Below are 25,068 nucleotides of genomic sequence, written 5' to 3'. Positions count from 1 at the left end.
CCTCACATGTGAGGAAACGAGGAAACTGTCAGTGGACAAAGGCAAACAGACTGATTGCTTGGGGAGGGGGGGGGGCAGAGTGTTGTTCTCTACACAAACACACACAAACATAGTAACACTTGCACAGGCTGGCACACAAACACACATTCCCTCTGAACCATCTAAGGAGGCAGCTTGAATTAAAGTTTTAATCAAAATAAAGACAAAGCAGACACGCCTACTCCTGATTGCAATGAGGGACATAAAGTCTGAGGGACACCCCTACCACCACACACACACAAGCGCACGCACACGCACAAAGAGTAAGAAAGACGACACAATTGCCGCCTTTCTCCCAGTCAGGCAACTCTAAAAGCAGAGGTGAAAGCTCCTTGCCGCCCGCTGTAGCTGAATAAAGCTGTGGATGGGAGGGGTGGGAGGGTCTGTAACTAATTCTCCACCCAGCGTTATCCCATTGGGAGGTGGGTGGGGAGGGTTGCCCTGCACCCTTTGATATCCCTGCCTGCGCTCTTTCAGCCGCCGCACTTTGTGAGGGCTGGAATAAAAGCAGACACAAAGCTCTTGCTCCAATCCACACGATGTCTCGGGGATGGGTAAGAAGGGTCCAGGAGGAGGGGTGTGTGTATGGGTGGCGGTGGTCTTCTATTTAAATAGGCCAAACACCTGCTGGACCCAAGCGCCTTCCGCTCAAACACACCATTTCTTTCAAACCAGTGAGGCAAAGAGACATTTAGGTTGATACATCTATTGAGCTGTAGTTTTGTATGAATGATTAAACACTGGTAATTACATGAGAGTAAAGAGGAGGCAGCAGAAGGCAAGATGTAATGGACCAAGAACGAAAAAGAAAAAATTATGTTTAAAAAAAAAAAAAAGTCAGAACAGCATGACTTGGGTTAAGGCTGTATGGGTTTTAAAGTCACTTTTAGAAACAAAGATCAATGTGGACTACATTAGATTATTAAAAAAAAAAAAAAAAGAACCAACAATTTGGCCAGATCAAGAAGATGAATTCCCAGCAGACATACAAAAGCTAATAAATGCCAAATTTGGACAGCAACAGCCAACAAGCACCCTTTTGAGCCACCCCAATAGGCTTAGTAATCCATTCCAAAGTGGCAGCTGTCAGAAGAAAAGTTCCTCTGCCTCTCAGACAGGGTGGTGTGTGTCTGAAGTGGATTTGGGTTTTTCTGCCTGGATGAAGGAAGGAGGGGCAGGAGAGTGTCCGGCTGGCGCTCTGTTCAGGGTCGCCCTGTGCACTCAGCAGGCTGCAGTGAGCCTGAACAATCCTGCCTAGATCTGGCCAGACAAGCACTACACTGATTCTCAATGAAATCACCATGCTGTGTCCACAACTTCCATAGGATTCAGGTTCCAAGGGGAATTAATGATCCAGTCTGTCTCCATGCATCCTAAACTAATGCTATAAACTGATACACAGAGCAGGAGGAACTGTTAATAAGTAAAGCCATTTCTTAATAATATAATGCTCTTGGGTAAGGCCCAAAATAGCATGCTTTCTTATCAGTTGGACAAAAATGGGAGAACTCTTTGCCTTAACCATTTCTGGACAACCTATGCTTACGTGCACAGTCACACCCCAAAAAATCACTATGCTGTGTCAGAAATCTTCATACAACTAAAGCTGCCCTAGGGTGTTACAGACAAATCTCTCTACACATACATTATCAGTGCTCCAAAGTAAAAAAGGGAGGGAGCGAAAAAGCTTAAAAAGCCATTTAAACACAAAATTAGTCAGTAAAGTTAGTGTTTCCATGGGCCATGTAACACTGATTTAGTACAAATGCACTCCAAAAGTAAATAAAGCAGTTTAGAGGATTTAATGGTCCAATCATGGACTCGCATATATTATTTCAGTTTAAAAAATAAATTAAACTTTCTCTTAAAATTTCAATAAACTATTATTAACTACTTTTCAATACTCCATAACCCCCTGCAGCTACATAATAATAAAATGTATTATATTGTCCAAAGGGAGATTCCAAATGTCAAATGTGAGAACAAAAATAATTTTTTTAAACTACAGCTAAACGTCTCAGGAGCAAACATGCACATACTGCTGTGCTTTAGTAAAAAACAAACAACAAATAAGTAGTGGTCCATGTTGAGACTGGATGGTGGTAAACATCCCCACACGGTGTACTCCCACTGCAATGAACGCATGCTGCTCATCATGAAGAAGGAAGATGGTAGTTCGCTAAGGCGAACACACCCCCACATCACAAGGTCCGTCAAGAAGGGGCTCGTTGTTATTGTAGCCAGCCCTGCATGCGCACTGTCACCAGCCACTGCTCTGATAAAACACGGCGAATTCACACACTAAACCTTATACACATATACACTCAATAACGGCCAAACGCCGTGTAGCTGTGTATCAGGCGTCATCTCAGAACATTATAAACCCGATATTATTTTGGTACTAGCTACGCACTGACTGTGCAGAGAAGGGGAAAACATGTCCACCTCCCATTTTCCTATGCATCAGCAATAGCCCCGATGGCTAGCGCGACGTAGTGCGTAGCATGGTAGCTGCCCTAGCTTAAAACTAAACAGCAATAGATCTGATTTCGTTTGGAGCATGAGCTCAGCCAAGTTTAGCTCCGATGCTTTAACCCGCTACGTAGCAATATGCTAATCGGGGAGGAACGCAGCAACCTCCCGGGCAAAACTGCAACTTTATAACGCCGCTCACGGAGAGGAGGAGAAGAATGGTGGTGTAGTTTTAGCTGTAAGATGTAGACAGCTAACGTGCGAGCTAACCGAGCAGCTACGTTGGGAGGTTGACACCTCACCTCAAACAGCCAGTCCTCGGAGCAAATACGAAGCTATTTAGCTGGCAAAGATAACCTTATAGAGAGCTGGGGCAAAGGTAAAGTGAATAAGGAGTAGCCGTTCTCGCTGGAGACAGACGCTAAGTTCACGTTAGCTAGTTAGAAACCACAATTGTGTACTCTCACCTCCTTCAAGTTGACATGTCTTGTTTTCAAACACATAACACGCTATCATGAAGCTACGGTGCTGTTACACCGCAGGGACGCCACCATTTATTAAAAACGTGTTTAAATGCTGGTTAGTTGCAGTGGGTTAACATTAAAGCTAATATGTTAACGGTAACTTTTACCGTGTTAGTGTTTATGATTTTGAAAGCAGGCATGAAGGCTTCATACCAGGCTAATAACAACTTGCTAACTAGTAATCCCACCTTAGTTACGCCATATACATTGGTCACCAAATAAACTAGTATCGCTGTTGTTTGTTACATGTACTGTATGTTGTAATAGCGTTGGAACACCGAGGTTTCTTCTGGCCGAGCTAGCGTTAGCACTGGTTCACCCAAAACTGAGTGGATGTAGCCCGTCCTCACACTCCTGCACTGAGGAGCAGAAAACTTTCTTTCCAGTAGAGCTGTGGAGACTAGATATCTATAAAATAATTTGGCGTTTTTTCTTGCTTCTAACTAAAGTTAACGCTGTAACGGGTTACTGTAGAGTTTAAGGCCACATAACCAACTCAAAGTTAACTGAGCATCTTGGCAATGACAAGTTTGCTCAGAGCCACACTAAGCGTCAGGGAGACGGAAAGATGGTCAACGTTTGGGTACAGTAACCGTTAGCTCCCTGCCTCACATGTAACCAGCGGTCCTCCGCGTGAACTCTGGCCCCGCAGCTGTCTTACCGATGCTCCCGGGTCATCCCCGTCCTTACCTCCGTGCTGCTAGAGTCGCTCGATTCCCCCAAAACATCCCGAAATTTCTGCAGGTTGCTCCCGATAACCGAAGAGACCTGTAGTGCAGCATCAAACCCGGGTCCGAGCCCAGCTGCATTAGGGTGGGCTCCCGAGACACTCCGCAAAGAGGCAGTAACCCTGATTCGGCCCGCTCTCCTCCCGGTACCGGAGTTGCTGCTCCCTCCGGGCCGAGCAGGGAACCGCCACCGACAGCTGTGCGCCATTTTACACTCTCTGCCTGTCTGCCCTGCGATCGGAGATACCTCAGTGGGCGGAACCCTTACCGAGCACTCCACATAAACAACCTCTACCAAGCGCAGCGTTCTCACTGGCCGAGAACATCGTTATGCATGTTGCGGGGCGGAACTGAAGAAACCCCGACAATGCATTTTCTCAGCGGCCCTATTGACTCTGCACGGCTGATTCCAAATCAGGTTCAGGGGCTTTGCCCGGGAAGGAGGTGCGTTTGAATCACCGAGGAGGAATAGACTGATATCTTACAGCATGTGTTGTTTCTTATACCAGATAAACAAGATAAAGCGATAAGTGCGTTTTTTTCCTTCTTTTTTGAGCTGCAGCCAAACCCAGAGATAACAAGATAAGATACTCACTGTAAACAATCTGGGTCACAGTGCGTGTGACTTGAAGCAGGAGACTAGCATGCCACAACATAATAAAGCTATTCGCTTCCATCAAAAGTGCATGCTTAAAAAAAAGAGAAAAAACATACATAATGGAAAAAAAATCACTAAAAATACTTGGCACATTTTGTCCATGAAAGCAAGTAGCCTACTTGTGTGCAAACGGGCCCTGGGTATACTGACCCAGGCAAGATTACCCTCTAGAAAATTTTTACACGTGGTTTTAAAGGGATGGACATGGTGAGAAATAATACTCTGTTAGGCTGTGGCATTTAAACAATGCTCAGGTACTAATCAGCCCAAATTTGGGAAGAAATATCTCCCACACCTTTACAGCACCAGTAGCAGCCTGAACGATTGATACAAGCCAGGACGGATCCATGCTTTTATGTTGTTTATTCCAAATTCTGAACCTGCCATCCAAATGTCACAGCAGAAATCTAGACTCACCAGCCCAGGCAATGTTTTCTAACTTTCTGTTGTTCAATTCTGGTGAGCCTATGCAAACTAACCTCAGTTTACTGTTCTTAGCTGACAGGTGCAGCACTCAGTGTGGTCTTCTGCTGATGCTCTTCTGCATACCTTAGTTGCAACTAGTGGCTATTTAAGTTACTGTTGTCTTCCTTTCAGCTTGAAAGCAGTCTGGCTGTTCTCCCCTGACCTTTCTCATCAACATATTTTCACCCACAAGAAATGCCACTCACTAGATATTTTCTCTTTTTCAGACATTCTCTGTAAACTCTAGAGATAGTTATGTGGGAGAATCCCAATAGATCAGCAGTTTCTGAAATACTTAGATCAGGCTGCCTGGCTCCAACAGTCATGTCAAGTTCAAAGTAGAGCCAGACTGGTATATCGGTATTAGCATTTTTAATGCCCCCAAAAATTAAAATCGTAAGGAAGAGATGGGAGAAACACCCTTCAATTATGTTGTGAGTGTTGAGGTTTCACAGTCTGTTCACCAGCGGGCACTTGGCAACTTCCCTGTTGGTAATACTTACATGGAACACCAGGAACACAACCAGCCAGCACATAATCAAGGAATCCATGACTTGTGACAATAAAACAAGATCATTTTCAAACAGCGTAGTTATGTTATCTCTGTAAGGACTCATAAATAACTACACATAAGTGATAGGGATATCTGTTTATGTTTAATGTGTAACACCTTTTTTAAAACACCTAGTATTGTTCTTAAAATCAGTCTAGATCAAAGGGACTTGTAAATCACTTTTGTTCTCCATTCAGATGCTCAGTTTGAACTTGAGCAGGTCATCTTGGTCATACCTCATTTACTTTAATTCTATCTTTTACCCCTCTGTTCAACACTTTGGCCGACACTTGATGTCTTTTAAATGTGCTATACAAATACAGCTGACTTGACTAAATTCACTGATTTTCTGCCATTTGGTTGGCTGATGAGATATTTGCCTTAATTTGCAGTTGGCCAGGTGTAATTAATAAAGTGGCCAGTGAGTGTAAGGTTTAATTGCACTTCTAGTCCCTGTCCAAGTAAAGAAGACATCATTTCATGTGTTCCTATAACCTGACAGTGCCTCACAATGTGTATTACTGTTCTCAAAGTAAACGTCGTCATTTGTCACGAATTCAATCTGTCACATGAGAAAGAGAACGTAATTTCGTACATAACTTAGATTAGTTTATTTCTTAATCATAATGTACATTGAAAATAAACATTTTATAATCACAAATAAAACAAAAAAAAAAGTGTTTTAATTAAAATCATGTAATCGGGTGGTAGATCCTCAATACAGAAATCAGAGCATGCCAACAAATACATAATCACCTTCTTACACGTTACCATCTCGCACACAATTGAATTAAAACCATTTAATTCAAATACAACCCAAGAGCATGTTACCTCCTTCTGTTGTTCTTCCCCTATATTCTACTGCCCAGCTTCACATATTCCTCAAAGAAATAAACTCAATCATGTATGTTAAGAGTATGAAACAGATCAGCTGACATGTACTGCAAGGCTCTTGGTTTTAGGCACCGTGTCTATTGTTCATCTTTGCCAGCACGTTTTCACACGAAGCTTGTACACAACACAAGTCCTGTGTTTTAAATGCAAGATCAGGATGCTTCGGTTAAAATATCATGAAGGTTAATTCAGAGGGTGACAGTGACAGTTATGTTGTACACAGCCATTCAAAGTTATTAAACCCCATATCTCTGCCCTTAAATCTCAAGAAAAGTGAACACCACTGATGGCCAGTGTGCCACAGATGGGAAAGAGAAGCACTTTTGCAGTTTGGAGCAGCTCCGGTGAACTGAAGGTGCAGAAAAGAATGAAATGATCTCATTCTTGTTTGAACTCTTTCACCCCATAAAGATGACATTTCACAACCTGCCCAGTACCCTTAATGATAAGTTTTGACAGCTCAGTATATATCAATTAAAACAACCATTGCACATGCAGAGGCCACCCTCGTTAACGTCTAATGCAAACTAGGGCTGCCACAAACGACTATTTTGATAGTCAACTAGTCATTATTTTTGCGATTAGTCGACTAATCAGATCATGCATCCATTGGACGTAAAACTACAGCTTATTACACCAGCATGCATCTGCTCTCATATAATCATTAGCTTACAGCTTGAAGTGTTTAAAGTATGTTCTAACTGAAAATAAAGACAAGATGATAGTTTATTAAATTTTAATGAAATTTGCAGATTGTCTCGGTGGGGTTTAATAAACTCAGCCGTCTGCTCTTTGCTCCCTAAAATATAACAGGACACTGGAATAAATTCTCTACCATCTCACTGTTTAATCAGTTTTCTGTTTGATGTTTATTCAGCTGTGTGAAAACTAGAACTACTCAGGAACAAATAAAAGTCTAAGTGACTCATATATCATGTTTAACCTGAGTAGTGAAAGACTGCGGGGGTCTGACAATGATGTGCCGGAAGTTCGGTGTTCTCGCCGTCTCGAGTGAGCCTTGACCACCCGGTCAGCTATCAAGCTGGTGGGTAACAGATGTGTCTGAAAACGTCGGAGCACTTTTGCAAATATGTGATGTGTTGATAAATCGAGCAGATATTTGAAGTTCACACAGCTACATTCTCACCTGAAAATATCTTAAAAGTTTATTTTGTGACCCAGAAAGAGTAATATTAAAACTAAGTAGCTGCCGCCATTGTTGGAAACTGGAATTGGCTGAGCCATAGTATGAATTTTGGAATAGGTTGGGCCGGAAGCATACACCCGACCCATCCTTCAAATCTGGGGAAAAGGAGGACGCATTTGGAGAGGTCCTCAAATTTCATTGTGTCTTCGTAACGTAATCGGCCTCAGAAGGATGTGGTCTCTGAATTTGGACAAAGCTACGATACAGAAGACAGCTTCTTCTTCTTCTTCGGCATTTAACGGCAGCTGGCATCCTTGTAGATGCATTGCTGCCATCTTCTGTTTCAGTCTGCTTATTCCTGCATCTTTCAGGATATTAAAAAGCTTCAAACGCCGCGACGACTATAAAATTTGTTGTCGATGATTTTGATAGTCGACGTAATCGTGACTAGTTGACTAATCGTGGCAGCCCTAATGCAAACTCAGTCATTTAGGCCTGAAATATGACAGAAATCACTCAGTTCAGAAAAGAGCTTTAAGGGTTACTCCTAGTAGGCTTTAAAGGGGTAAAGAGTTAAGATAAGTGTTCCAAAGCTTTGATGTAACTCAAATAAGAAATGCACGTAACAACACACTCATAGATAACCATGTTGCTGCTCTGTATTTCTACTAAAATTAGGCATTTGTAGGTATTAACTGAACTATCAGCCATGTTTATTTCCCCCAGAAGTATATTCTCTGCCTGTTTGATGAGAAATAGAACAGCTGGTACATTTTTAAAAAAAAATTTAATATCCAATAAAAGACTCTGAGATAGTGCCCGAGTTGTCTAAATGCCTTCTCTTACTTGATTTTATTCCTCTTTAGGCATGAGCAGTTATTTTTCAGCAGCTTTATTCTCTAAAAAAAGCTAGACTAAATAAGAGTCAATTATCCATTTGTGCCAAATTGTAAATAATGTTTTCTTAATGCTGGCTTTGTTTGCTTGTTTGAGTTGCCCCCTGGAGATTTCACACGTCAGCTGTAATATCCATGAACAACTCTGTCACAGCAAAACAGATTAAAGTTAATATTTAAGGAGATTTAATATTCAATCTGACATCTTTGAGACCTAAAATATGATTCAGATTGGTGCATTTTATCTATATGGTCTTTATCCTTTAACCTTAATTGGCTGGTCTTATATAATCCTGATGAGATAATAAGTGCTTCACTACAGACAGGTGCTTGAAGATCTGAAGAGCCTTATCGATACGTCTTTAAATACAAACAACTGTTTAGGGCTACACGTGTCTAATTACAATGATCAAGTTTATTTTTTTGAAAGCCTCCAAGTAACCCTATGTTCTAGTCAATGAAATAAAAGTCATACACACAATTAAATTCAGACTCAGCTATGCCTCACTTTTAATGCTATTTACAAGTTGCGATTGAACCCAAGAGTGCAAACATACGGGGTGTTAAAGCACTTTGAAAGGCAGTGTGTGAAATACTCTTTATGAAAGTGAAGTTAGATAATATGACAAAAATACTTACCTTCCGGTATAAAGGGCCAGGTGGTTGGACAGGAGTATGTACAGTACATTAAAGTGCTGCTGAACAGATATTTCTGACTATATTAACTCATTAACACAGTACCCAAGGATGTATCACTCTGCTAGTGTTTTCAATAGAGCATCACGGGAGGAAAAACAGCCACCGTGTATGGATTTTGAAGTTCTTACCAGCAGGTGGGCTACAGTTTGCCAGGACTGTTGTCACACGGACGATTTATTAAGAATGGAAGCTGCAGGGAAAGGCTAATGCAGTGTCAGCTGGACTGGAGGAGTCAGAATAAATCCAAAGAAATAAGCACACTGTGGATCTGCCATGAAGCAAAGGAGCAAGTGCGGCCAGGTAAGAAAAATAACAGCGCGAGGCAACGCTGTTTGTCACAGTGAGATCAGGGCTAGCCGCTGGGCCCCAACTGAAGCTTTTCTTGCTTATGCTTCTCCAGCCACTGTAAGATCTGCTGTTTGAGTTCATCATTTGGCCTGATTTGGTCCATTGTCAGAGGACTGCGGTTGAAGGGGTCTGTCTGGTCACTAAAAGGCAGACACAATTAATAAATGGTCATGACTTCTATATACCAACTTCATAAAGATGAACACATTTTCCATCCATCCATGGAATTTGCTTTTTTTTTTTCCCACATCTGCGTGGATTCTCTCTAGCTCCTCTGGCTTCCTCCCACAGTCCAAAGAAATGCACGGTTTAACTTAATTGTGACTGGCCATAGATGTGACTGTGAGTCTGAATGGTGTTTTGTCTGTTAGCCCTGCGATAGACTGGTGACCTGTCCAGGGTGTACCCTGCCTTTCGCCCTATGACCCTGAATTGTTTAAGCAGAAGAAAATGGATGTATGGATGGCTAATTAGATGGCTAAATCTAGCCTGCTTCGCTCTTGCAACAGAGATGTATGTGTTTGTGTACACATGTATAATTAAGGTCGTGCTTGTACATCTGCCTCTTTGAAATGATGTGTGTGGAGAAGGGCTGCACTGGTCCATCATCATCTCCCTATTTCTGTCTGTCGATTCTACTTTAAAATAGAACTTAATGTATCGTTTGCTGCTATTAGAGCATCTTCTCAACTATTAACCAGTGGGCTTGTATGTGTGTTGGGGAAAGAAGTTACTCTGTGTGGGGAGGGCATGATAAATGGTGCAGGAGACATACAGATGCAGATTAAATGTGTTAAAAGAACTAAATTAGGCCTAAATTTAAAACCAGTAAAAAGAAAAAACCCTAAACAAAATTTTTTTTAAAAGTTACAAAAAATAGCCCAGCATATCTTCAGACTTCAAAGTGTTTTAGCTGTTCAACTGATTAATTACAGTTGGCTTAATCATTTACAGTTGTATGTGAACAAGGTTCTCACACAGGTATAGTCAACCTTCTGTTTTATCACACCGGAAGAGGGAAAGAAACATCCACATATGTCTGGATCATATAGGTTATGGTTATGGGCAATCTCACAGATGTATCATCAGACAGTGTAGAGATCATCCAAACAGAATACAGTCATGTAAAAAAATAAGGTTTTTACAAGACAAACCCTATAATTGCCACTTTGTAAAGCCACTTTTAACAGCAATAACTTAATGAATCGTTTTTTTCTGTATGACTATCAGTGTCTTGCATTGTAGAGGAAGTTTGGCCTACTATTCTGTGCAACTTTGCTTCAGCTCCTTAAAATTTGTAGTATCTGTTTATGTACAGCTCTCTTAAGGTCATGACACGCCAATTCAATCAGGCTGAGGTGTGGACTTTGACTGGTCCACTGCAACACCTTTATTCTTTTCTTTTTCAACCATTCTGTCATAGATTTGCTGCTGTGCTTGACACCATTGTCATGTTGCATTACCCAGTTTAGCCTAGCTTTATCTGTCAGACAGATGGCCTCACATTTGACATAATATTTTGATATACAGAGGAGTTCACAGTTGACTCAATGACTGCAAGATGCTTAGGCCCAGTGGCTGCGAAACAAGACCAAATGATCATCTCTCCCCCACCGTGCCTGACAGTTGAAATGAGGTGTTTGGTTTTCACCAAGCCTGGCGCTGTGCATTATGATCAAACATCTCCACTTTGGTCTCATCTGTCCAAAAGACATTGTTCCAGATGTCTTGTGATTTCTTTAGATGCATTTTTGCAAACCTAAGCTCTGCTGCAATGTTCTCTTTAAAGAGAAGATGCTTCCTCCTGGTAGCCCTTGCAAACAAACCATACTTGTTCATTTTTCCCCCTAAAGGGAAGGAGTAAATAATCGGTTCATTTTTGTTTGTTAGCAGTGGAGCATCTACAGTTTTCAAGATATTATTTTGTGTGATGGTAGACAAGATGATAGATACCATCACAAAAGCTCAGTGTGATTTCATTTTGTTGAAAACTGAGTCAAGGTCATACCAAATGTGAAAAATCAGTAAAAACTTACTGACTTACCCACAACTTTTTATGGATCGTTTTCAAATCTCACAATATATTAGGCCTTGGAGGACACGAGTGACATGAGGGGCAATCACTCCCCCCCCACACACAGAGCCATATAGGTTCAGATTTTTTTTTACCCCTTAATAAGAAACACCTTCATTTAGAAACAGCATATGATGTTCATTTGTGCTATTTTTGTCTAATATTTAAATTTGCTTGGTGATCTGAAACATTTAAGTGTGACAAACATACAAAAAAAGGAAATCAAGAAGGGTTCAAACACATTTTCACACCATTATAAATGCTTCAGACCAACAAACTGCCAAAACATCTCATTTTACAGCAGCGGCCACGCTTGCTTATGATCAGTCAGTCAATTAATTAGCAGCACTTAGCTGCTACTTGGAACATGGAAGCAGGGTGAGGGTGTTCTCATTTTTTCACAAGAAACTTTCTTTTTTTTTTTTTTTTTACATGACTGTACTTTCAATTCTGGGCTTTGTAAAAAGGAACAAACCTGAGGAGGTGTCTTGCTATAGTTGAGCGGTCTACTGTTACATTGGAAGAGGGGAGAAGAACAGGGTCCAGCATCAGGGTGGACATGATGGGATCCAAGAATTCATCTGGAGCATCTGCATATGTCTCCTCTTCCTGCTGCTGTCTGTCTGCATGAGACTAAATAGAGGCACAATGGAAACAAACATTCATGAGTACCTCCTATCGTCTTTTATTACTCTGGTAGCCTCTCCAAGTAAAATGATACCTTTATTTTATCAGCGAGGAGTCCAAAAGCTACAATCATATCCCCAGGCTTGTTGATCTTTTTCAATACTCTAATGGTCTGGGAGAAAAGAGTAGGAGAATACGATCGCCCATCCTTTGGGACAGTGGCACAGAAATTCTCCTCATCGCTGTTGGAGAAACAAAGCAACAGTCTGTTTCAGGATCAGATTTAACAGGGATTACAATTAAAGAAATGTAAGGAAACTGATATTTTTCTCTGTAGAAGAATGTTTTAAACATACCCCAGGTTTAGGTAGATTGTGCAGATGTCAGAAACGAGCTGCTGAGGTTTGAAGTCAAACTCACTGAAGTCCTTGACTTTAAGAGCGCCCATTTTAGGGCCCGCCAGGTGCTGCAGGAAGTAGTTAAGCATGGAGATGATCCTCTCAGCCAGGAATGGGTGCACAAAGATACCCTTAATTTCTGAGAAAGAGAAAAAAAAGAAAAGCAAAAGGCAGAAATAATCACAGTGAATGGATGAGGACAACAATTAAATGGGTTCATGAGTGTAGTGGAAAGGATGTGTAGCGGTCTTTTCTGCCTGACCTGAGGTGAGGAAGGCCAGTGTGCCGATGGTCTCATTGGACATGATGTTGTGGAAGCGTCCCAGCTGTCCAAACATCTGCAGGCTGGACTCTTTCTCTCTTCTGGCATCAGGGGCCAGGCCTTCCCAGTCCCCTCGATCCCTCTCCAGCTGCAGAATCTTGATTTTACTCAGGTACTACAGAGGAAAGAAGATTCAGCTGAAAAACGGAGTCTAAATCACATCAAAAATATCTTTAAAAACAATAAAGTTATTAATAATGATGCTACTATAGAACCGTTTTAGAAAGAGATATGCAGTAGATGACAAGTACTGATAGATTAAACTAGATTTCACCATCAGAATATTGTATAATGTCAGAATAATATTCCAGCAATGTTCAGAAAACATCACATAATACAGAACCAAGGCTGAAGGTTGTGAAGTCAAAATACATCACGGTCTCACCTGAATGGCCTCATCCAATAGGAAGATGGCATCATTCATCAGTAAATTGAGGAACCTGAGGAAAAGAGGGGGGTTCATGGCCTCCAGGTTTTCAGATGCATAGTTGGCCAAATGCTGAAATAAAACATACCAAACTAAATTAAACACATTTATGCCAGTTTGCAGGTATGCACTATCCATTTGTTCCCTTATTATGACTACATGGTTAAAAGGGTTTATACCAGCATGTGTTAAGTGTTAAGCAATTAATTTTATGTTAAAAAACTAAGGAAAAACTTTCCACTTTCACTCTGTCTCTTAAGCAGTAAGTGGTTCTTCATTGCTGGCTAGCTCCCCTGAAACAGGAAAATCCACCTGTTGGCCATAATGATGGGGTGTGTAGAGCACTTTATAAAGAGAATAGTGTGGAGAAGAGAGTAAATCAGGTGCCCCAGTGGTTCGTTGACTGAATTCGACACTGTCCCCGCCTTGTGTGACTTTTTCCACTCAGTGGAATCAGTGCTGGCAGAGCAGATCACCACAAGATCCGAGCAGCACTACGTCGTGCCATTTTAAGGTGCGATTTAACCCCCAGTTAAATGAAGGTTAAGTCTTTTTTTCCTTCCAAACACACCCAACAGTTTACAACATGATGTGTTATTATATGCACATAACACTACAACCACAACTAAGTTTGCAACAGTTATCAACAGGAAGGGAAAGAGGAAGGGGAAAAAATACTGCCACCTTACACCCTTCTTCACTTTTGATTGATGTGTGCAATGGACCAAAATCAAACAAAAAGAAACAAAAAATAGGAGCCTTCAAAGAAGAGTCGATAGAATTTTTGAAAACCTGATTTCCTTGTCTTGCTTTAAAAATTCATTAGGGAAACTGCGCTCAAAATGCCTGACCACATTATCTCATGGAGTGAATTGCTTCTTACTAGAAGTGAGGAAAACTGAAGCCCGAATGTAAGCAAAGGAGAGCACGAGGTGGCTGCAGAAGAAAAGTCAAACCAAGGAATTTCATGTTGCATGGCTAAAAAGTACAATCATCACACATCTAACATCTGAAATTTATATCTAGAACATCAACATTACCTTGATGCTCTCTCTGTAGTTGTCTTTTCCCCACATGTATTTAAGAGCTGGATACATAGGCCTTCTGTAGTTGAATTTCTGTTCAAACTGATGAGGATCACCTGTGGGGGGGGACCAGAGGAAACCTTAAACCCCGCATGTTTCAGCTCTCCTTCCTGTTTGCTTACACTTCAGAGTTTATCTCTTTATCTTGTTGTGCAGAGCACGTCCAGGTGAGCACACAAAACCTAGCTTCTTCACTGTTCACAAAAAGACCCTAAATAATACTACGCCTCACCAAGCCGAGCTCTTTTAATCACAGATTAAAAGAGCTCGGCTGTTTCAGCTTTCCACCTACAGATCTTTAGAATCTAGAAAGTCTAAACTGTGTTGTACCTGTGAATTCAATGTCTACAAACACAGTAATGAGGGCCTCAGCCAGCTGGGGTGCGTGTCTATAGGAGCAGAAAACTCTTTCTCTCTGGAACACGATTGGCTGAGCAGCACCAGGGGTCACCGGCTCCATGTGGGGCATCACTGCCTCCAAAACCTCGGCAAGCTTTGCTCTTAAATGAGGGTTCTTCATCCTGTTGTCCAAACAAGACATGACAAATCTGAGCGACTCTTCATTTCATCTGACTGAAATCACAGACATGGTCGATAAGGTCACTGACCTCTCTACGTTACCCATGAAGACAGTAATAAAGTTTAGAATCTGCTCTAGACTTTCTGCAGACGTCTCCAGGATGTCTTCTGCAAACCGACGAAGGAAGATGAAAAAATCTCCCAAATTTTCTGCAAAAAACTCTGACAGACAAAATGCAGATTAATGACTATCGTGTGAAATGCTCAATATTATTGAGATGAGTGACTAAAAACTGCGATATTGCATGCACAGATGCAGTCATTTCAAACCAGTCTGTAGTGTCTGCTGTGAATGAATCGCATGTACAAAAGCTTGCAGTGATTTACAAACTCACACCTTGAACTTTGACAACAAAAACGCAATTAAATGATCAGTGATGTTATTTATTACATGCCGGTGGGGTGTGGTAACATTCCGTCAAAATGATGTTTGCATGACGTTTTATGAAGTGGGGTAAGGCTTTTTAACACAACGTTCACACCTTCAAATTTAAGGAGGCGAAAGAAAAACGCCTGATCCAACTCAATCCTGAGAAAATTAAGAGAAATTAAAAGGCTGAACATGTTGGCCCAGTATGACAAAAAGTAAACCTGAGTGTTTCACCCCATTGTATTTACTGTATAGTGAAATATCTGACGTACCAGGTACATAGCAGAGCATCGTGTTCTGCAGGGAGGGCAGGGGAAAACTGAGTGCTACATGTTCAGGCCCCTGGTTCCCCATACTGAGCTGAACGAGCAGAGCAGCAGTGGAAGCTTGTAGGTTAAGGCAACATTGCAGCATGGCAGGTTGTGTAGTGGCAGCTTTGGTTGAGAGATAGACAATCATCAGGCGCTCAAACTGCTCCAGGAGCTGCTCCGACATTGGGCTGCCTGTTCGCTGGGCCTCCTGCCACGTCACCTGGAGCCGGTGGAGAGACTGGCTCATCTTCACCATCTGCTCATGGAGTCTGCATGCACACATTATGCATGCAGACAAGTGCACAGACACAGTGGGAACAAGATAACATACGTTGGAAGTCTCAGTATTCTCTTTAGCTTCTATATGGAAAAGATCTGCGTTTGTCTGACTGTGTTTACCTGTGAAAGCCTAGATGCTGGGTGAGTTGTGTGAGGATGAGGTTTTCAGTCAGAAGGCTGTAGGACTGCGCCGACTCCATCGGCTGCTGGGGAGGCACAGGGATCAGGCAGGTCTCCTTGTCAAGACCTGACATAAGAAAAAGTGGACAGTTTATTTATTACCAAAGGCGTTAAATTAACAATCTTGAAACCATTATAAATAAGGGTCACTGACATCCAGTACACTGACCTCGTGCATGCACATTGCGATTCCTCCTCTCTTCCTCACTCAGCTCTTTGAGTGCGCAGTAGGTTGGGTTGAAGGTGAGCAGTTTAGGTGAACGTGGCCTGCAGAAGGGCTGGCACAGCTTCAGCAGAGCTGCACCCAAGTTCAAGAAAAATGCATCTGAGGCGTACATCTGAAAGAAGATCTCCGGCATCTGATTGGCCCAGATCTTGGCTCGGCCAGCATTAGCTTGCAGGCAGCTGCCCAACCAGGTGAGCAGCAAGTGGCGGGTCTCACCAGACCGCTGGAGCAAGTTTTTCAAGATTTGGTGCAGCTTGTCATGAAACTGGCCCATAAACTGCAAACCAGTGAGAGAAGAAAAGGTCATTGACTCTGGTGTATTTTCAGTTTGGCAAACAGGCAAACAAATCAGGAGCAGTAAATGAAAAAGAAAGCGTTTACCTGGTGGATGTTGGCCTCTTGGACCTTTGTTTCCTGGGCGCTGGAGCGGGAAGGGTTCAGGAAGTAGCCGTGCCCTTCTACCACACCTGGGGTTTTCAGCAAGCAGGATATATTGAATACTGTCCCCAGTAGGCTTTTCTGGTACTGCAAACCATTAGCTGGGTCTTTGGGCTGGATGTGTTCAACGAGTACCTGTGAACATAGAAAAAAGAGGATTTAAAATCGTCTGCTGTTGTCAGAGGGTGCACAACATTACCACAACATTCGCTAAAAGTCTCTGTACCTTGGCAATATCTTTATGGTGGCTGAAATAGAGGAGAACATCCAGGTAGGAGTAGAGAAGAGGCTGGCACAGGTCCAAGTCCTTGACACGTCCCTGGAAGATGTCGAACACCGGTACTATAACCTCCTCAAAAGTCCGCACCTCCTGATCAGACAGCAGGCCAGCAATGACCTCCTCCACAAATTCAACCACTTCGTCTGGATCTGAATCACAGCAGAGACATTTAGGCAGAAAACTTTACACATAACACTTATAACTTTACTCAAAACTCAAGACAAAACAGTTGGGCCCAGTCCATGACCTACGTGCTCCATTGAAGCTTTCCAGCAGCAGGTCCAGAAGTTGTTCGTAGACATTCTGGCTGATGTAGATCTCTGGTGTGAGCAGGACTGTTCGTGTGTTAGAAACGGTCAGATTCTTACAGCGAACAGCAAACGAAAGTAACTTCTCTGGTACCTTTGTGATCTGGAGGTGAGATAAAAAGAAAGTGAATGAATTATGGAAAAGTGTGGGTTATTTTTATGTTCCAATTACTTAGAATACTCTATTAACAGATGGCCATCTCTAAAAATAGTACCACTAAAGAGCGACAATTACAATCATGCAGAGGGGGGAGAAAAAACAAAAACCCAGTTACCTCTTCCTTAGCCCTCTGATAACAAGCAAAAAGGTAAGGGATGGCACATTTCTCTCCAGCATCCCGGTCAGCAGACAGGTTAACAGCACTGCATGACGTCATATAGATGAGCTGGTTTCCCGGCTCTAGCAGCAGCAGACGGTTAAAAAGGGCCTGGAGGACAAAAGAAGAAGCATCACTGACACAAATCAGTCTGACCAACACATTTCGAAAGCCCCTAAAACAACGAAGTCTTCATGTCAGGCATTTTCTTTATGAAAATCAATTTTTACGCAATGCGTCAAAATGTAATGTTTTTGCATCTGATGGAATACGAGGTTTCTTCAGCCACTTTGCCAGACATGTAGAGGTTCACGGTAAGGTGAGAAATGAGACGGAAGAAAAAAAGTGATAAGATTAAAAACACTTTATTGACATTTGACCTGTTCTATGTTGTCCATGTCCAGCCAGTCCTGCCCATCTAGATCTGCAGCCATCTCCTCCAGGTAAACACACCGAGGAGGGATCCCATTACCTCCTCTCAGACTAGGGTCACCTAGGGGGAAAATAAAAAAATAAAGTCAATTAAGATGTTTTTACACATGGCAACTTATTATCTCTTAGACTACGTGCACTGAATTAACTGGTGCTGAGAAATAGATCAACAGTCCAACAAATAACTGCTACATTTCCTCAACATCATCACTCATCCCTGAGTAGTGGTGGAGAGACTCACACAATAAGACCTCACAGTAGGGATGGTTTTTATATTGTCTTAAAAGGTGCTGAGTCATTTGTTACTCACAGGACAGCAAATCAAGACAGTGTGCTGCATCCAATAATACCTATAATAACAGAGCTCGGTACTATTTAGGAGAAACACACTCATCACCCAGCACCTGACTGCCTTTTAGATCAAAAGAAGGAAAATCAGCTGACAATATGGCATGCAAGACTTTAGTCTGCACAAGCCTCTCACGCACAAGTTTTTAAATAGTCCTACCTTAGGTATTTAGTATTCAAAGGTATTGGTGATAGCTGACCAATTAAAGCAAATTCTATATCATTTTCACACTGATGCATTTAATTGATGTCATTATTACGAGGTTTACATTATAGTGAATCTGGATTGCTATAGTTCCATGTCTCCCCTCCAGATATAACACACTTACAACACAGATTTGACCAAACGAGCACATAAGTTTGTCCACCATTTTTGACCTGCTTTGAATTAGATGTGTGTGGAGCTGATCCATCATCATCATCATCATCATCAAATGAGAGAAAATGGAGTATTTCTAACTTAGGGGCTGATTTTTAAATCAGAGCTTAACATGACTGAATTTGCAGAGACACTCCTTTATCTCATCTACTTAAGTTTTTCCCCCCCCTGTTGGTGTTTCTGTGGGTTAAAAACTTGGCCGTGTGTGGGTATAACCTGGAAAGAGCACAGGAGACGGCTGAGGATGGCCAGCAAATGTTATAACCTAATACCATTTTAGCCGTTTGCCTCATATCCGCCCACTCAAGTTATTACTTACAGTAAAGCTAAATCAATCAGCATAACATGTCAGTGTTTGAACATGCCTTTATATTGGAAGTGCGATGTATAATCCTGGTATGTGTGTGTGCTTCTCTTCCACACATCCATCTTTTGTTTTTTCTCTGTGTCACGGCCACACACTGTACAATATGGTGGGTGGATAGTCCTAAAATAATGGGTGCATGTTAAGCTCCTCTGACTGCCACCCAGCAACGATGCTATTGGTCATCGGCAATGCCATTGGGGGTTTAGTATAACTGGACTCTGGATCAATCACCCAACCCTAGTAGGGCTTAAGTCCCACAGATACAGCCCAAATTATTTTAAAAAGTTTAAAGTTTACATATCAGCATGTGACAAAAATCATACAGCCAGCCAGGATTAGGAGCTAGAAGTACTGCAGCAGTGAAACCTCTATGGTATGACTCTCACAGAGCCCTAATTTCAACACTGGTGGGTCAGTCTGAAATTAACTGATGAGGGAAAGAATGGTCATTTCAAAATTGATATAATGCATTTAATTTTGTACCTTTTTGGCCCTTTTTTGAGTTTAGAAACCACAAACAATACTAAGAAGTAACATGAATAGATGTTTTGATCCATATTATCCATACTGAGTTAATACCCAGGGGCCGTGCAAATCACAGTCAACTTACTGTTGTCCAGAGTGATGAGAAATATTCGCTGGATCATGTGATTGACATTGAGCTGCTCGCACAGCTCCTGCCGGGACCGGAAGGAGCGGCTAATCTCTGCCACAGAGTCGTCATTGTCATCAACGCTGTCTGAAACCGAGTTTTCTGACTCCGACTGGCTCTCACCCGAGTCCTCCACTGTGAAAGCACATACAAAAGCCAAACATGAAGCAGCAGGTTAGCATAGCACAGACAGTCCAATAAATTAATATTTTGGCTAGTTTAAAAATAGATAAATCTCATCCGTGCTACAAACTGGTGATAAAACTGCCTTTTTCGAACAAAAAGAAAATCGAGAAAAGTTTCTAGGATCTAAAAATGATCTTGACTGATGGCTAAAAATCAGGGGGCAAGTTATAGAAGGGCATAAAACTGCTTCCATCTTGACATTTTTCACTGTATGAAATGTCATTAAGAAATGCAATTAATGGGACAGAGGATGATCTGAAAGACCAAGAAAACTCTCAAAAATAATCTCTGATACAGAAGTGGTGGTGCACCGTTTTCATGCAAAGACCTTTGGTATAAATAACATGAATTTGGAAACACAGTCTGAGAAAAATCATCTTATTGTTCATGAAGTGATACATAGGTAACACTGGAACCCTGCTGTGTGCAGCGGCTTTCAAGAGAAATCACTAGAAGAAAAACTTACCTGGAATTTCATCACAAAAATCAACATCTGAGATAAACAAGTTACTCTGGAAGCAAATGCTGTGACTGTTGCATGGGGATATCCTCCTTTGGGGTGGAACTGCGTGATTTACAGAAAATGCACAGATGCAGGCATGCAGTTGCTAAGGTCCATTTGGGTCTACTGATAGAAATGTTGTCATTGGGCAGTAAGCAGAAAGATCCATTCTTGAATTTTTTTTGTGATAGCATGGAGTCATCTGTCAAGACTTTCTATTACAATGTGCATTAACTACACCTGTGCCCCTGGGGCGGACTTCAAGCCGACCTTATTAACGTATTCCAGGAATAGCTAGTCATCAGCAGTGTCTGCAGCTGTCCACACAACAGAGTATAATCAACTTTTACATATCAGCACACTCAGACAAGCTGGCTTCTATAAAAGGACGTGACCTATGATTATCTACCTCAAAGCCTACACACTTTAATTCCAGACAATGTTAGGAGAAGTTGGGATTCTGTCCAAAGTAACACACAACACAAATCAGTCTACTTCAGATATGTTCTGACTGCTTCTTATACTGTATGAAATGTGATCATTCTACTCACGTGGTGGTTGAGTAGAAAGCTGTTGAGGTTTCTGGCCTGATGCAAACTGTTTGGCATCAGCCAGTGAGCTGAAGAGGGCAGCAAAGGGGTTGCGGGAGATGTTCTGGTTGTTGTTGCCCTGGTCAGTCATCTCATTGGGGCTCAACACTTACTCCATCCAAGATCCCAGCTCTAGGGACTAGCTATCTTTTAAAAAAAAAAAAAAAAAAAAAAAAAAGGGGGCAGATGGCAATTTCAGCACACTTAAATGAACAGTATCATCATCGCACACAAACAAGTGTATTTTTGTTTCGTTTGGTCACTGTTACTTTGATTTAATATGCAGATCTTCATGATGTTGGCCACAAACTCATCTGTCCAGCACACTCAAATTCAACATGTTTTACTGTCAGCACGTTGTTGCCTTCAGGGTACAGTTGCACAACCTCAAGTACTATTAAAGAAGGCAGAGCCTTAAGGGAACCAGTAGCTCTGCTTTAATTTGTCACATGACTGTCTGGAGGCTAAATGCACTTTTTGCACCTTCGTCACACCTCCCTCTGCACCTCCCTCATCTCTCCCTACAAATATATTCTGAAAATGACACAATTAACATTCCTTTTAATCTTAAGTTGTTAAATTGCAAACACTGGCTTAAAATAACATCTTGCTATTTAGGGCTTCTCACAACATTTTTGGTTTTAGTGTGTTTATCTTACATATTTTACATCATCTTACATATTAAGCCAGTATATAAGCTATAGCTCTTTTGCACACATCTCTTTTTCAAATCTCCATGTTTTGTCTCCTTTTCTGTCTTCATTTATTTATTTGTATTTATATGTTCTATTTCTATTGTATATATTCATCAGCATCTGTGGGTGGACAGCAAAGAAAGAATTTCATTGCACAGAGGAATGCCTTTTTCTCTTGTGACACATGACAATAAACACTTTGAATATTGAATCTTAGTTTCACAGCTTAATGGTCATCATAACTTTCTTTTCATCTTTACAAGGTAATAGAGTTATTAAATATTATAGGTAGTAAATATTTCAGTGTATTACATTTAAACAGCAATAATTTCCTACATAGAAAAACTACTAGTGCCCACCAAGGACATTTTTTTCTTTTTCTACACAACAATGAGACACGTCGAGGCATACTGTATATGAGAGCAAGAACTGTATGTAAGACTCCAGTGACAATTTAGTCAAACTGGAGCTCCAACAAAGCCAAATATTCAAGAAGACTGTTCCTGCTTAAGGTGGAAACAACAAACTTGTTTCACCACTTGAGGGAAAAACACAGTGAAGTACTACCAGACTATAAAGGAAGAGATTCAAGCAGCTGGTGATGTGAAACCCAAAAATAATTATGACACCTTGTTTCAGTGAATTCACACTTTGAATTAGGTAGTACATCATCAGTGACAGGAACTCGATGCAAAAGAAGGGCAAAGAATGCCCTTCATTTACTTATAGTTATAAATACACCTGACTGCAAGCATCAATAAAACATTTACTATGTTGTTTTTTTCATCATAAATATCATTACTGCAAACTGTCTTGAAATACTCAGCATCTCAAACTGAGTGGCTTGGAGACACTGTTCGAGTGACAAGGCTGAGGTGGTTTGGACATGTGCAGAGGACGGATAGTGGATATATCGGATAAAAGGTTTTGCACATAGAGCTGCCAAGCAAGGAGAAAAAGAGGAAGACCACAGAAGAGTTTCATGGATGCAATGAAGGACCTGCAGATGGCTACTGTAACAGAGGAAGAGGAGGATGCAAGGAATAGGGTGAGATGGTGATAGATGATCCCCTGTGGTTTCCCCCTACAGGGAGCAACCTGAAGAAGAAGCAGCAGCAAATGTTCTTGAAACATCATGATATAATTTTTAAGGGCATATCGCCCAGCCCCAATTTAAACTGAATAGATCTGTACTAATTCAGATGAATTTTAGTCTACAATAACACAGCACTTTGCAAGTTCTCATCGACACCCACAAGAACCCTAAAACAAGTATTTATATGCAAATGCCTTCAACACATTCACTCCTGCATGCTGTTTCAATACTGCAGTGCTATGAGACAGATACCATATAGAAGGATTTCACTTTGACTGTAACTGTATTTTTTGATTATTAAAGTTTTGCACCCTCAAATTGCATTTTAAATGTCTTTAAATAATCTGTAGTCACTATTTTTCCTCTATAAAAGTAACACAACGCGGATCAACGAGGTTTAAAGAAGATGGTAAGCTGTCTAAATGGGCACTTGTTGTTATTACTATAAAACAGAGTGTACCTCCACGTGTATTAGACATCGTGAGATGATAACCTGGGACAAAAAGGTCGTGGTCTGCTGAACCCTACTTTCTGATGATGTTCGAAAGTTTTTAGCACGACAAACAGTAACTCAGTAACATTAACAGTAACATATGGACTGACCGCCAGTCTAGGTAGAGCTCACCTCTTCCGCAGATTACAGTTACTGTGCATAGTCAGGTTTATCAGTTCAGCACCTTACAGCTTTAACTCTGACCACTTTACGAAGACTACTTCCCAGCTAGTCACCTTTACGCTGTTCTGAGAGAGTCACATCACCCGTTAGCCGTGTTAGTGCGCAGAAGATGAGCTGCTTGACGGTTTTGTGCTAACTAGCTAGCAGGTGGAGCTAGCAACCCTGACCGCCCTGCTGGTGCTGGTGCTGGTGCTGCTGCTAAGCTGAGCTGTCATGGGGTCACCAAGGCTCGATTTCAACTTTAATTTCATAAACTCAAATGAGGATTTCAGGTATTATCAACCTCAATAATATATACAAACGATAAAGACGGCTGTCGTACCTGTTTGACGAGAAGTAATGTGTATTTTGAGTTATAAAATTGCTTCTTCGAAACCAATGCCAGTTCCTCAGTAAATAGTAAACGTTTTCTTCTTTTTCCTAAAACGGCTGCTGCGAGCTGTATCAGTCCGTCGGCGCCACCGTTCGGTCAGGAGTGATTATTGCGTTGGAGAATTTCTTAATTCACTTAAAATAATAAAATAATATTTTATTTTTTGCCATCTATAAGTTTAAAAAAAATTGAGTCATTATGGCCTTAAAATTGGAATTTCAAGTTTTCTCAATTCCAACTTATTTTCTCAGACATTTGGGTTAGTAAGTTAAAAAAAAACACAAAAAAAAAAAAAAAAAAAATATATATATATATATATATATATATATATATATATATATATATATATATGTGTGTGTGTGTGTGTGTGTGTGTGTGTGTGTTTTGACGTTTTTTCAGCACTCTGCTGGTGGTAAACGCCTGTTTTCAGTCTATTTATTTCTAAACTTTACATTCTTTCTTTTACACGTTTTGACAGTTTATAAAACCATAGTAAACCTTTCTGATATCTTTTCAGAGCCTGTATTGGTATTGGTTCGATATTAGTGTAATAAGATCGATACTTTGTTTCTGTCCTCTAAATTAAATAATTTTTTTTTTTGGGGGGGGCGAAAAAAATGAAAAAATATTGAAAATACATGAAAAGCTGAAAGGTGTGATTTGTTGTGTGAACCAATCATTGTGCTTAACACTGGAAGTCAAGTATTTCAAAATGTTGAGATTATAAGATGAAGTTGTGATTTATGGCTGGCAAAACCCCTGCAGCAGAAAGACGCTTCTACAAAAAAGAGAGGAAACGGGGGACAAGAGGAACCAATTAAACAGGCAAAATGCACAACAAAATATATAAAATCATTGCAAGTGAGGTTCAACACAGCAACAGACATGCAATATAAACACACAAACAGTCACAAGATGCAGAATGACTGCAAAAAGATGTAGACAGAACCGAATGAGATGCAACCTGAACAAAACTACAAACTGAGTCTTTGAGTCTATCTCATTTGTAGAAGTTGTCTTTGTGATTTAACTGACTCTCCCACTTTTTTCCTACTAAATTACTTGGATTTGTTTATGACGTCTTATCTCAGAGCTCATTTTACATATTTACGCACAAGTTAATTTCCA

General features: G+C 41.1%; 2 protein-coding genes across 5 annotated transcripts in view; both read right to left on the bottom strand.

Moving 5' to 3' along the window:
* The window catches only part of kmt2a (lysine (K)-specific methyltransferase 2A), a 38,650-nt gene extending 34,557 nt beyond the window's left edge, over nucleotides 1–4,093 (bottom strand). For both annotated transcript variants that reach the window (XM_085430030.1, XM_085430031.1), the window contains exon 1: nucleotides 3,726–4,093. In XM_085430030.1, coding sequence (XP_085286156.1) covers nucleotides 3,726–3,971 — 246 coding nt within the window. In that variant the 5' untranslated portion in view covers nucleotides 3,972–4,093. The remainder of the gene's footprint in view (nucleotides 1–3,725) is intronic.
* Nucleotides 4,094–6,037: 1,944 nt separating this feature from the next.
* Nucleotides 6,038–24,012, bottom strand: ube4a (ubiquitination factor E4A (UFD2 homolog, yeast)). 3 transcript variants are annotated; one of them, XM_085430026.1, is made up of 20 exons: nucleotides 23,890–24,012; nucleotides 21,062–21,247; nucleotides 19,781–19,957; nucleotides 18,025–18,137; nucleotides 17,603–17,755; nucleotides 17,271–17,430; nucleotides 16,966–17,168; nucleotides 16,683–16,874; nucleotides 16,245–16,578; nucleotides 16,016–16,142; nucleotides 15,578–15,885; nucleotides 14,965–15,097; nucleotides 14,687–14,877; nucleotides 14,312–14,412; nucleotides 13,230–13,343; nucleotides 12,785–12,959; nucleotides 12,481–12,661; nucleotides 12,219–12,366; nucleotides 11,973–12,130; nucleotides 6,038–9,563 (listed from the first exon to the last, which is right to left on the bottom strand). In XM_085430026.1, exons 2-20 carry the CDS (start codon nucleotides 21,189–21,191, stop codon nucleotides 9,428–9,430), a joined length of 3,234 nt encoding a protein of 1,077 aa, XP_085286152.1. In that variant the 5' UTR covers nucleotides 21,192–21,247; nucleotides 23,890–24,012; the 3' UTR covers nucleotides 6,038–9,427. The 3 variants fall into 3 exon arrangements, with proteins under 3 accessions (XP_085286152.1, XP_085286155.1, XP_085286154.1); XM_085430029.1 differs by having other exon boundaries at nucleotides 21,062–21,243; XM_085430028.1 differs by lacking the exon at nucleotides 23,890–24,012 and adding an exon at nucleotides 23,517–23,701.
* Nucleotides 24,013–25,068: the final 1,056 nt, after the last annotated feature.

The sequence above is a fragment of the Copadichromis virginalis genome, linkage group LG14, assembly GCF_057382275.1.
Source record: "Copadichromis virginalis isolate Kocher_CV1m ecotype Utaka linkage group LG14, C_Virginalis_male_GT1.1, whole genome shotgun sequence".
NCBI classification, from domain to species: Eukaryota; Metazoa; Chordata; class Actinopteri; order Cichliformes; family Cichlidae; genus Copadichromis; species Copadichromis virginalis.
Note: the sequence above shows the minus strand (reverse complement) of the source record. Positions and strands in the feature narration are given on the sequence as shown.

What these genes read in the sequence shown, in the direction of transcription:
- ube4a (XM_085430026.1), bottom strand. Translation starts at nt 21,191, where the DNA reads ATGACTGACCAGGGCAACAACAACCAGAACATCTCCCGCAACCCCTTT. An exon ending in ACATGGACAACATAGAACAG is followed by an intron (nt 17,756 to 18,024) that starts GTCAAATGTCAA and finishes TTTGTCCTCCAG; the next exon opens with GCCCTTTTTAACCGTCTGCT. An exon ending in CAGCATCTAGGCTTTCACAG is followed by an intron (nt 15,886 to 16,015) that starts GTAAACACAGTC and finishes GTGTGCATGCAG; the next exon opens with ACTCCATGAGCAGATGGTGA.